This window comes from Lygodium microphyllum, chromosome 12 (assembly GCF_053477565.2).
Source record: "Lygodium microphyllum isolate KBCC chromosome 12, Lygodium_microphyllum_v1.1.10, whole genome shotgun sequence".
NCBI classification, from domain to species: Eukaryota; Viridiplantae; Streptophyta; class Polypodiopsida; order Schizaeales; family Lygodiaceae; genus Lygodium; species Lygodium microphyllum.
The window spans coordinates 26,664,745-26,677,075 of NC_141146.1; the positions used below are offsets into that span (position 1 = coordinate 26,664,745).

The 12,331-nt window shown below is 40.7% G+C and overlaps 1 protein-coding gene across 1 annotated transcript; it reads left to right on the forward strand.

Moving 5' to 3' along the window:
- The first annotated feature begins 10,089 nt into the window (after window positions 1–10,089).
- LOC148027566 (endochitinase 4-like) lies at window positions 10,090–11,814 on the forward strand. The gene is made up of 3 exons (XM_087689293.1): window positions 10,090–10,741; window positions 10,960–11,068; window positions 11,226–11,814. Exons 1-3 carry the CDS (start codon window positions 10,255–10,257, stop codon window positions 11,533–11,535), a joined length of 906 nt encoding a protein of 301 aa, XP_087545419.1. The 5' UTR covers window positions 10,090–10,254; the 3' UTR covers window positions 11,536–11,814.
- Window positions 11,815–12,331: the final 517 nt, after the last annotated feature.

Consider the following 12,331-nt stretch of genomic DNA (forward strand, 5'->3'; position numbering starts at 1 on the left):
GTCTTTAGTCCTTACTCGATTTGCCAGTGGAGAGTGTACCAATTAAAGCCTGCACTATCCGTGACCACAATACCGACATTGTCATTGCATGAGACTCACGCGGCTCATAACATTTTCAGCATAAATATTACATTCTCTCCCCCTTGGAGGAATCAAGATGTCCTCATCTCGAGTTAAACTAGGGATATTGATGGTTGAGAGTGCTTTCATCTATCCAAGTGGCATCCTCCTCGGGATAATCTTTCCACTGGATGAGGCATTCTCTCATGGTTCTGGATCTCAGTTGTCTCTCCCTAACATCTAAGATCCTGTCAGGCCATACTTCAAGGACTCGACTAGGCATTACAACTTGTTGGTCATCAAGCACATGACTAGGATTAGGTACATACTTCTTCAATAGGATGATATGGAATACATTATGAACTTTTAGGTTCTCGAGGGGTTGCAGTCTATAAGCATTAGGTCCTAGGCACTTGAGGATCTTGTATGGTCCACAATACCTTGGACTTAGCTTCTTGCAATCTCCTAAGGATAGGGAACTGTTCTTTGGGTGTACATGAATGAATACCATATCTCCTTCTTCGAAGATTCTATCTTGACACTTCAAATCCGCGTATGCCTTCTGTCTATCCTTGGTGGCTTGGATGTCTTGTCTTATTGACTTTACTTGGTCATCCATCTCGTCCAACATCTGCCTTGAAGCTTCAACCCTCAGGGTTGGATCTGAGAAGTTTAGGGGACTTCGACAGTCATGACCATACAATGCTTGAAAAGGAGTCATCTGAATGCTTTGTTGATAAGAAGCATTGTAGGCAAATTCAACCAAAGGCAAGTATTGAATCCACCTTTTTGGTTCATGACAGCAGTATGCCCTAAGCATATCCTCAATGACTTGATTGACTCGCTCCATTTGGCCATAAGTTTGGGGATGGTAAGTTGTACTAAAATAGAGTTGAGTCCCAATGGCTTCAAAGATAGCTCTCCAGAAGTGTGATGTGAAGAGAGAATCACAATCACTAATGATTCTTTTGGGTAGCCCATGTAGCTTGAATATCTGCTTGATAAACAACCTTGCAATGTCTGAGGCTTTATAGTTTGTCTTTATCGGAATAAGGCGTGCAACCTTAGTAAGCATGTCAACCACAACCATGATGGAGTTGTATCCTCCCTGAACTTGGGGTAGGCCAATGACAAAGTCCATACTGATGAATTCCCATTTCATTTGGGGAATATCAAGTGGTTGCAACTTCCCTGGCATCTTGACATGTTTGGCTTTGATACGTTGACAAGAAAAAACCATCCCTCAGAAAGTTCTTAAACACTTTCCACTTATCCCCCATATACATCACATGTTTTGTACGTCAGGCATGGTGAGCTTAACAACATAGCATGCGCAGAATAGATCCATAAATAGAGTCCAAAAAATATCACTTGATTCACACACATGGAGCCACATTGACTCTATCTTTTCAGTCTTTGCATGAGAGCCAAGGAATATTCGGCTCATCTGAACCTATTCGGTCTCCGCTCAACTTCTTACAGTGTGTAAACTGTAGTCCTTGTTAACTACGACATTCCACCATGGCTTTCTACGAAGAAAGGACACGTGATTCTTAGCTTGCTCATTCTTGGCTGCTACAAAGTAAGGAATATAGATATCTATCTCTATCCATTAGTTAATGAGCTTAAGATTTTGTGGGAGGAGGGGGTCGCCATGGAAGATATAAGCAAGCAGGATGGTCGACGGTCCGCCAATATACAAGCCATTCTCATGTTCATCATCCATGACTTTTCGGGATTCGGGGAGTGCTCAAGTAAGTAGGCTTCCGCTTTGATTGGTAATATCTATCATAGCTTCTTCAAGTTTGTATTCACAGGATAGAGGTGTATGGACAGGTCTAGCTACATCAGGTTATCATACATGTCCATTATGTGGGCCACAATTATACTCCTGAAGGTGAAAAACCATGAAGAAGATGGTATATCAAGGACACATCACTTTCTTGTCGAAGGTTCATGAACTAAGGAAATGTTTTCATGAATGACCTCTAGCACGAATGAATGCCCAAAGCTGGTACGAGGTGAAAATGGTCCACATGAAGTCACATTCAAATGGAATGCGACGGTTCTTAGTTTTCTATAAATTTCTATATTGGACCCAATTATAGATCAACCACTTGTTGGATCCTATGCATATTTTTAAGAATATGGGAAACCTACTATGGGACAACATCACAAGAAAGAGAGACACTATAGGGGCCCGAATGGAAAAGAAGAGAATTTTATGAAGCAAATTATTAGGTCTATCCACACTCCGATGGATATGATGTATTCTCTTAGATCCACGTTTCCTAAAGATGACCAATTATCAAGGCGACATAAGATATGTTAGATTTGTACTACGAAAGGATTCTAAGTAGCCTGCATATTTTGCTATTTAGAGTGTAGTCGTTGCTCCTAATGCTTCTTCATTTATGGCAATTTGTACTGCCTATCGCGATCGCAGGATGCCTTACTCTAGAAATATGCGAGGTGATTTAGAGGCTGTCAAATTTAGTGCAATGGATCTCATATAAGAAGATCAAGACATCCTTTATTGAGTTTGCAAGGTGAGGAGCAATGGAGATGGTCTATTTCTTTGAGAAGTACCTGCCCACCAACATACTCACGATAGAAACCAACCTCTCGGTGTATCTTGTAGATGAAGTGGAGATTGTTGGACCTGTCCATACGTGATGGATGTTGTTCTTGGAGCGCTTCATGAAAACCTTGAAAGGCTTTATGCGACAACAAGCTCGGCCAAAAGGTAGCATGTCTAAATGTTGGTTGGTTTCTAAGGGGTTACTGCATATTTCGTAGTGGCTACGAATGGTAGATTCAGACAATAGTATGCTATGGTCACTAAAGGACAATGATAAACTAACCAGAGTTATGGTGGTTGAAAATGGGGTAGAAAAAAAAATGGATGCTACAATGGAGGAAAAAGTGAATCGTTTTTGTATGTTGCACCATTCCTCCATGGAGACCTAGTTCGCTAGGTACGAGCAAGCTGGAAAAGATCGGAAAGAATATGTACAATCCAAATTTTGACATAGTATAAGCCATTAGCTGATTTGATATCCCGATGATAGGGAGGATGTAACATGTCCACCTGTTCCCTTCAGGACACATCTTAGCAGTCCATCGGAAAGAAGGTCTGAAAGGCTCCGCCTGGCACTCCCATGGAATGTTACGGGGTTTGCGATCTAGGACTTTCCGCGTATGCCACATAGCGGAAGTATTCTGTCCTTTCCCACTTAGGACCAACCTGAATCAGGGATTTTCCCTAATGGTCATTTTCTAAATGGTAACTAGTGTCGAACCTTGAGCGAACTACTTTACGCAAAAACGCCAGGGCCGAAGCGGCTTTACGTTGCACTTGGTTCAAGGAGAATGGAAAACAAGAGGGATGCAAGGCTCGATCTCTGTGCCATAAGGCATAGTTCCATTCCGTTCCCCTAAAACAGCGTAAATTGTGATTATTGTAGCTTAGACTCTAGGTCAGCGCCCTTGCTGTTCGTGTCCTTTGAAACGATCTTCTTGCTATCCTTCATGATTTGAGAAAAGTTACCGGCCAACCGCGACCACCCATCCGTAGGATGGACCCTTGGCCACATCCATCACACTTTCCTCAAGTTGTTTTAGTTATCTAATTACCTACCACATTTAGTTGGACATGCCTCAAACAACTTCCTTAATTAGTCCGTTACGTACTGGTTCCTTCACGTAATCATAGCACTTGACATAGAAAAGCAATGTCAAACAAGTTCCTTTTCAACAGCTTATCATATTTATCTTTGGAATACATTTCTAAAATCCAACCCATAGGCTTATCCATAATCCGCCGGAAGGCTATCTGGCAATCCACAGGAATTACTAATCTAAGATTCCGCCCGTAGACTAGTATAAGGGCCTCGAGATCCAATCCGGAGTCACATTGGCCTTCAACCTGAAGCATTAGATATCTTTTCCTTCTTTAATTCCTTGAGGGAACAAAGCAAAACAGTGCTCTTTAAACTGTTACAAGTACAATCATTTCCAGTGGTCGTTAATGCAAAAAGAAGGATGGGCGAAATCACGCGATGCGTGATCGTAGTTTTGAGGTAGTGATGAACGATACTCCGGACAATTGGGAGAAGAAGGAGTAATCTGGGAGAATTCTTGCCAAGTGTCCTAGTATTTTACCCCCCTTTCAGAGCCAACGGAAGCATCACATTGGCAGTCCAAGCAGTAGAGAGGAAACTACTGTTTTATGCACGTTTTCCCGAGGGTTTTTTTGTTAACCCTTATGTCCTTGGGTTAGGGTCGCACCCTGTTAACCCAACTTAACCAATACCTTAAGTTCTATTAACAATAAGTATGTTGCTTCAAATTATTGATTGGTCCTTTGCTTCCAAGCAAATATCTAATCCCCTTGTCTTGGTCACTTTCCGCAAGAAAGGTACTATATCAAGACGATTACTCATCCTCTTGCAAGATTAACTTGCGCAAGAATCTACCAATCATATTCTGAGGAATTGGCCATTCCCTTGTGATCAAATCACAAAATCATGTGACTCTGCAACTTGTTGCCAAGTGTCACACCTAATCCATGGGACTATTTTACGCATCAAACGGCGTCTTCTAATCACGGAATCATGATTACATAGGAAACGAGGTTAGGGTGTCTTCATAACAATCCGTTCCTGATTGCACTAGGCCGACATTGTCTGTCCTTTGGTTCCCAAATTCAACCCGAGTTTGATCTTTTTAGCGAGCGATCCTTAGGGTAGAAACCCTAGATCGTTTCTCGCAAGTATGTCCTATTGTCCCTACATTCTGTGAATGTGGGCAAGTTTTTAGGGTATGAGAGTTTTCAGTTTGGAAATAAGAGCGACTAGGTCACGTCCTCAACGTGCTAAATCCTAGTTAGCACTCGGGGTATGTTGCATCCATTTAACCATTTCTAAGTTAATCTTTTGTGGTTTAGGTGTTTAGGGTAAAACCACTATGATACCATTCTTCGTAAGCACACAATTTATTACCTACGTATGATTAGATTCACAATCCCTAGCTTTTCTGGTTAAAATCAAAGCGTATGATAAGTTATGGCATAATCCCTATTGATCCTTTTATAACATGCAAATCAAGATTCATGCTACGAAGCTTTGGGATTTGATGTTTAAAATGAACCATGCACCCTTTTCCTAGTTTCATTTCTGAATGAATTATTCGCATGCTGAATTTACACAACCATTCATAACTATTTATGTAATTGATTGCGATTTATGTCAATTTCCTAGAGGTTAAACTACTTCTTGCAGCCCTAGAGTCATTTCCATGCCTTGCAAATTCCTACGGTTATTAGCAACCTTCTTTAATGAATCATTTCAAGAAAATATGTCTAATAATGAGACATGTGATTTATTCTTTCCATGCATAATCGAAGTGTACTACCATGATTTTGATTTGTAAAGATGGGCATCAGTTGATCTAAGTTCGTTACTTTGTAATGCATAAAGAAACCACTTGCTAGGAATGCATAGAGATCTTATGCTCTTTTTTCATTCATTTATTTGAAAAATACAAATGACCGATTATTTGATCGTAAGCTATTTCCTTAAATTTAGCCAAAGTACTTCAATCGAAAATTGCATCCTATTTCCATGAATGATCCATGCACAATTTAAATATTATGACGTAAATTAAAAATTACGAAGACAACCTAGACTTGTGGTGAAATGTCCACATGGATGTTAGGAGATGATCCTCCTGCGGTTGCGCCTTGTGCCTTTTAAGGGGCCATCACGAATTCGACCTTTTTTCCTTGGATGCAGACTTATGATCTTGGCCGTCTCCTTCGCACGCGAAACTCCCTTTGTGATTCGGCTTCCTTGACCGATTCCATCGTCTTTCGCAATCAGGCTTTAGAAGGCTTTATAGGCTTCCTTATCGAAAATGGTTTTTAAAGGCTTGTGTGGGAAGGGTTTTTTAAAAGAAAACCTGGGGTTAAAACCTTATGGATATGTTATGAAAAATGTGCTTAAAAACCCAGGGGTAATAAAACCCGCTTGATAAGGCCTATGAAAGCCCAAGGAAGGGAGTTATAAATGGGCTTTGTGAAATGCAAACCCAGGGGTAGGAAGAGGGACCTCCCCCCCCCCCCCCCCCCCCCCCACGTAGCCTGATTGCATGGCCATTCCCTTCCCTATGTCCTCCAGCTAGATGCTTAGTCACAAGCGCATTTCTCCCTCTCCTCCATCACAACCCTCGACTGGGGGAAAGAGGGGATAATGAGGTGAGAAACTGGAGTGTATATACACTTATTTATGTTTATGTGTTTACTTTATATTTGATGGCCCCTTCTGTATAGAAAGTGAGAATGGTTTATATATATATATATATATATATATATATATATATATATATATATGCATATATATATATATATATATATATATGCATATATATATATATATATATATATATATGCATATATATATATGCATGTATGTATGTATGTATGTATGTATAGATGTATTTTTGAGTGTGTATATATACGTTTTATTTATATATATGTTTTTTTGGTTGTTTATTTATATATGTGTGGGCCCTATGGACAAAGACCATCACCAACAAAAATAGATGGGATTGATAGAATGCAAGATGAATACACGAATGTATCAAAGGTGCATAGATTCTTGGGTGCATGTGTGTTCTATTTGATATGGATCCCTCACTTTGCACATGCAACTGATGCTCTATATCAACTCTTAAGAAAAGGTCAGAGAATTCATTGGGAAAGGAAGATTTAGAAAGCAATGAAGAAATTGAAGCAACTATTGAAATCAACTCCTACATTGAGAAATGTTGATTATTCACATAGAAAGCCTATCATTATTACTGTTCATATGATCCCAATCGAGATTAGATGGGAAATTGAGCAAGATGACGAGCAAGGGCAAAGATATGCAATTCACTTCGGTGCTAAAGTATTGACTGAATGATAGCGAAGGTATCCATAGGTAAAAATAGAATTATGCGGAATTGTGACAACCCTTAAATGTAATAAGGAGTATTTTATGGGCACTCATGTAGTCATTGAAACTGATTGTTTTCCGGTATTGGGTATGATTACTAGTTGTGCTCCTCTAGATATTGCTATGCTCTGGTGGATTGCATACATCAAATCTTTGAACCCTAAATTTCAACATATTGCAAGAAGAGATAATCCAGTGGCAGACATATGATTTGTTGCACACTATGAGAATGAAGATGGGATGATGGATGAGAAGAAAGAACATGACTTTCTTGCAACAATTGAAAATGATATTGTAAGAGTGAATTTAGCAATGCAAGGAGTTGCTACAACACTAACAGAAGCATGGACAACAAAGAGAAGACACTTTAGATGTTATATATCTTATGTAGAAGTATTTCAGGAAGACAAATATGCAGGACAGTGGTTGAGAATTGGTCAATATCTCTAAACATTAACAAAGAGAGATGAGTGGTCGGATGAGGAGTTTAAGAAGATCAAAAGCAAAGACGACAAAGCTTCACAAGTAAATATTATAAAAGAATTTCATGAAAGCTTATGGGCTGGCCATAGAGGTGTTTGGGGTACTTTTGCAAAGATCAAAGAAAGATATTCATGGTAGGGTATGTATAGGGATGTTACTCACTTTGTGAAAACATGTATGACATGTCAAATGTATTTATCTCTAAGACATTGGGATGGATTGCAGCCCACATATCCATTGTCTCTTCATTTTAAGGGATAGTGGATTTAGTCACGATGCCTACGGGTCTTTGGCAAATGAGAAATCTTGTACTTGCTCTTGAAGACTTGACTAATAAATTGACTAATAAAGTGGAAGGGAGAGCTCTACATGTTAAAACAACGAATGCAGTGTGTACTGAGATCTTTTGTCGGTATGGCTGTGTGGGTAAAATTATAGCAGATAGAGGTGAGCTAGATACATATGAAGCTCATGATTTTTTTTCGCGGTTGGGGATAAAGCTTACTTTAACTTCAACTTATAACCCTGAAGGAAATAGCAAAAGTGAAAGAGTTCATCCACCTATTGTGAAGACATCGAAAAAAGCATGTGGAGAGAGGGTAAAAGAGTGGCCACGATTGCTCCCTTATGCTTTGTGGGCTAATTGAACAATTCATAGTGCTCTTATAGGGTATCTACATGCTAAATTGATGTATGGTTAAAAACCTATTATGCCTATAGAAGAGATGAGAGTCACATGGAGTGTGCTACCTTGGGAAGAGGACTTGAATCGAGAGGATTTGTTGGCCTTACGTATTAGATAATTGAAAAGAAAGTTAGAAGACCTAGAGGCAGCAATTGCAAAGTTAAGGGCAACAATGATACAAAACAAAAAACTGCTTGACAAAAGATATAAGTTGAGGCCAAGAACCATACAAGATGGGGATTGGGTATTGGTTTTTAATAGCAGTTTAGACAACTAGCATAATGCTATGTGTAAAGTTTCTAACAAATGGTTTGGACCCTATGTGGTAAGATATGTGTTTGATAATGCTACTTATGCATTAAATGAGTTGGATGGGATAGCCATAAAAGTTTCCGTAGCAAGGAAAAGAATCAAATTATTTAAGATATGGGAATCTATTGCCTATGATTACCAGAATTGGAAGAAAATAGTAGCCATGATACACGGGCTAGGCATGAAGATATGGAAGATGAAGAAGCAAACAAAGGATATGGTTGTAGAGGATAAGGACTCAAAATTTGGTGACAACTAGGATTTTGGCACATACTGAAGGATGTGCACGTTTAGAGGGGGTGGATGTCGTGACGCTACACGGACATTGTGTGAAAAACTCTAGAGTGCATCGTCATCCAGCTTTCTTATTGATCTAGAGAGTCAATGCCATATTAGTTATTAATGTCAATGTCCATAGTATGGATGGTTCAAAAATACTAGATTTTTGGAGAAAACTAGTATATTTTTAATATTATTTCTTGTAAATATCCCAAAAATTTATGGAAACTTCTAGAATAGGGTGACATGCAAAAAGCAAGTTGCTTTTTTAGTCAGTTTTTGGAGATTTCAAGAAATTAAAGAATTGGAGAAATCGGTGCTTCCCAATCGCAGTTTACAGGCAACAAACAACACTTCGAACTAGGAGAAGGATTAATCTGGAAGAATTCTAAGAAGGTGTCCTAGGGTTTTACCCCCCTTTCGAAGCCAACGGAACCATCAATTTGTAGTCTGAGCAACAGAGAAGAAGCTGTTGTTTGATGGACTTTTTTTGTCTACAAGGGAACTCCATGAGATCTATTGCTTGGAGATTTCTTCTGAGTAGTGCTAAATAAGGAATTTCAGGTTCTATCAATACATAATGCTTTGATTCATTAAGCTTTGTCTTTATCTTGTGTATCTCTTGTCTATTCTTTTCTTCTCTTCCATCTCCTATTCTCCACTTCTTTCTACCTCAGATCCTTGGTGAATACGACCTTTCGACTAAAACCCCTCTGACATCGTGTTTCATGCGAAAATGAAGCACATAAAAGTGAGATATTAGAATCTCATATGGCTACGTTAACGTGTCAACAAGTAGATTAAAATTACTTGGAATTCAAAAACTTTGAGCGTCATGCATAAAATTTAAAGGTTGCAACAGTAGGGGTTTTAGGGAAGGGCAAAAATAATATTATCCTTCCAATGAAAGGTAATAAATTTGAAAAAATAGTTATATGCAGTTCCAACCTCGGAGCTTTAAGACCTTCCAAATGAAAAGCTGACAGCCCTTCACCTTTGAGGCTTGCGTGGATGGAAGCGGAGATCCGGGTCAGATTGGTTGACTTTAACTTCGTTGCACATGTTATTGAAGGTATTGCGTGTTGAACTTGTCTGTCGCTTGTTGAACTTGTCTCGATCATTGGAGACGGTGGGAGACAAGAGACACCCACGGCGGGAGAGAGAGCACCGTCTCCAACAAGCGAGACAAGTTCAACAATAGCAGTTAACCAATCTGACCCGGATCTCCGCTTCCATCCACGATTCCATCCCTCTCTCTATATATACTTCTAAAGAACGGCTCCTCGGACAACAGGTTCGGCGTTATCACCTGTTAGCTAATTCGTACAGGGCTTGCTTCGATCCGGTTTTCCACTTATATCCTCAATTCAATCTCCATCTGATCTAGCATAGCGTAGTATTCGGCCAGGCAGTTCCGTGCGCGTAGCAGCTTTAACCATGAGGACGTACAGGATCAATAATTACTGCCCGGTGCGCCAGCTAGGATCGGCTGCAGCTCTCTTAGTACTCATCGTGTGCCTACACAGCGGCGTCAGCTGGATGGCTGTGCGGGCGCAGGCGCAGTGTGGGAGCCAGGCTGGAGGCGCCACGTGCGCCAACAACCTGTGCTGCAGCCAGTTCGGCTTCTGTGGCAGCACGAGCGATTACTGCGGCGATGGCTGCCAGAGCGGGCCTTGCACCACCGGGGGCTCACCTAGTTCTGGCGGCGGCAGCGGCAGCGTGTCGTCGATCGTGACCAGCGACGTGTTCTCGCAGTTCTTGTCACAGAACAGCGCCTCCGGCTGTCCCTCTAATGGCTTCTACACTTACGATGCCTTCATCGCAGCTGCAGCCTCGTTCAGCGGCTTCGGCACCACAGGCAGCTCGGACGTGCAAAAGCAGGAGCTGGCAGCCTTCTTTGCAAACGTCGCCCACGAGACTGGCAGTAAGCAGCTGCAGCTTATGAGTTGTAAATTTTTTCTTTTCTAGAAACGGATTATTGGTTATAATTAATTAAAAGCTTCCCTTTACCCTATAATTAGCGTCATTATTAAACTGTCAAATTTTGATCATCTGTCGCGACAATAGCTAGCATGAACAACAATCGTTAGCATCATTACGACTGATTACATGAGCATCACTCTGCGCTGTCATGGTCAACAGGCGGCTGCTATGTAGAGGAGATTAACAAGGACACTTACTGTGACCCGTCCACAGTACCTTGTGCATCAGGCCAGCAGTACTACGGGCGGGGTCCTCTGCAGCTCACATGGTAAATTAACTTAATTCCATGTATGTATATGTGGAGCCAGTGTTATATTATATGTTCGAGTAGCTAGCAAGTAAGCCACTGGGCAAACGTGCTTAATCGTGGTTTTTATATTATTCCACATTATGAACCTGATGATCTCTCACACAATTATATGCAGGAACTACAACTACCAGGCAGCAGGCCAGGCTGTGGGCTTCGATGGCATCAACAACCCAGACATCGTTGCCCAAGACCCCACTATCTCCTTCAAGACAGCACTGTGGTTCTGGATGACCCAGCAATCGCCCACGTGCCACGATGCCATGGCCAACAACCAAGGTGGCTTCGGCGCCACAATCAAGGCTATCAACGGTGGGTTGGAGTGCGGCAGCTCGGCCAATGTTGACCAGCAGCAGGATCGTATCTCCCGCTACCAGTCCTTCTGCTCCATCCTAGGGGTTGACCCAGGCAGCAATCTTACCTGCTAATTAACAACAGTTCAGCAATCAGCTCAACCTGCAATTAAATATTTGTGTGTGACTTGTATTAAATAATATGGCAAACCCACCGATCGACACAGCTAGCCAGCATTTCTTTCTGCGGCAGTTCGTTGTAGCCGTTCATGTAATCGAAATCAAAGGAAATAAAACACGATCCAGTACAAGTGCAAAAGTTGGCTCTAATTTATTCTTAGATTTTGCCCTATGAAACAACAAAATGTGAGACTTGAGGCGCGTTGAAACATGTGGTCATGGAATTTTGTGAAACAAATGGGATCCTCCAATTATGAGAGCGTACTCCTAGGGATCAGAAGATCGTAATCTCCATTGGTAATACGAATGAAATCCCGAGTTGCATCATCTGCAAGAGCATTGCAATTTGCCCTTCTATGTTCTTTCTTTTTGCAACTTTCTTTTTCTCCTTTCTAAAACATAAAAGACTAATGGAAGTAGATAGAAACCCTTAGAATGCGAGAAATTCTCTAACTTTTCCTAGGTATGTGTATATAGAATCCCTATGTATAACTAGGGAATTACTTTCCCCACATCCCATGCTAGAGAATCCTACGCATGCATGTATGAACTCCTTATATATAACTAGGAATTTTATTTTGCACATCTTAAACTAGGGATGTGTAGGTCATATAGCTAGAGAATCATGTTTCCCATACAACATAGTAGGGAATTCTAGGCCACACAACTAGGGAACTCAGTTCCTCACATTTCATACTCCGCAATTACAAATAGCCATATCAAGAACATATATATATTTCATGCAAAATTA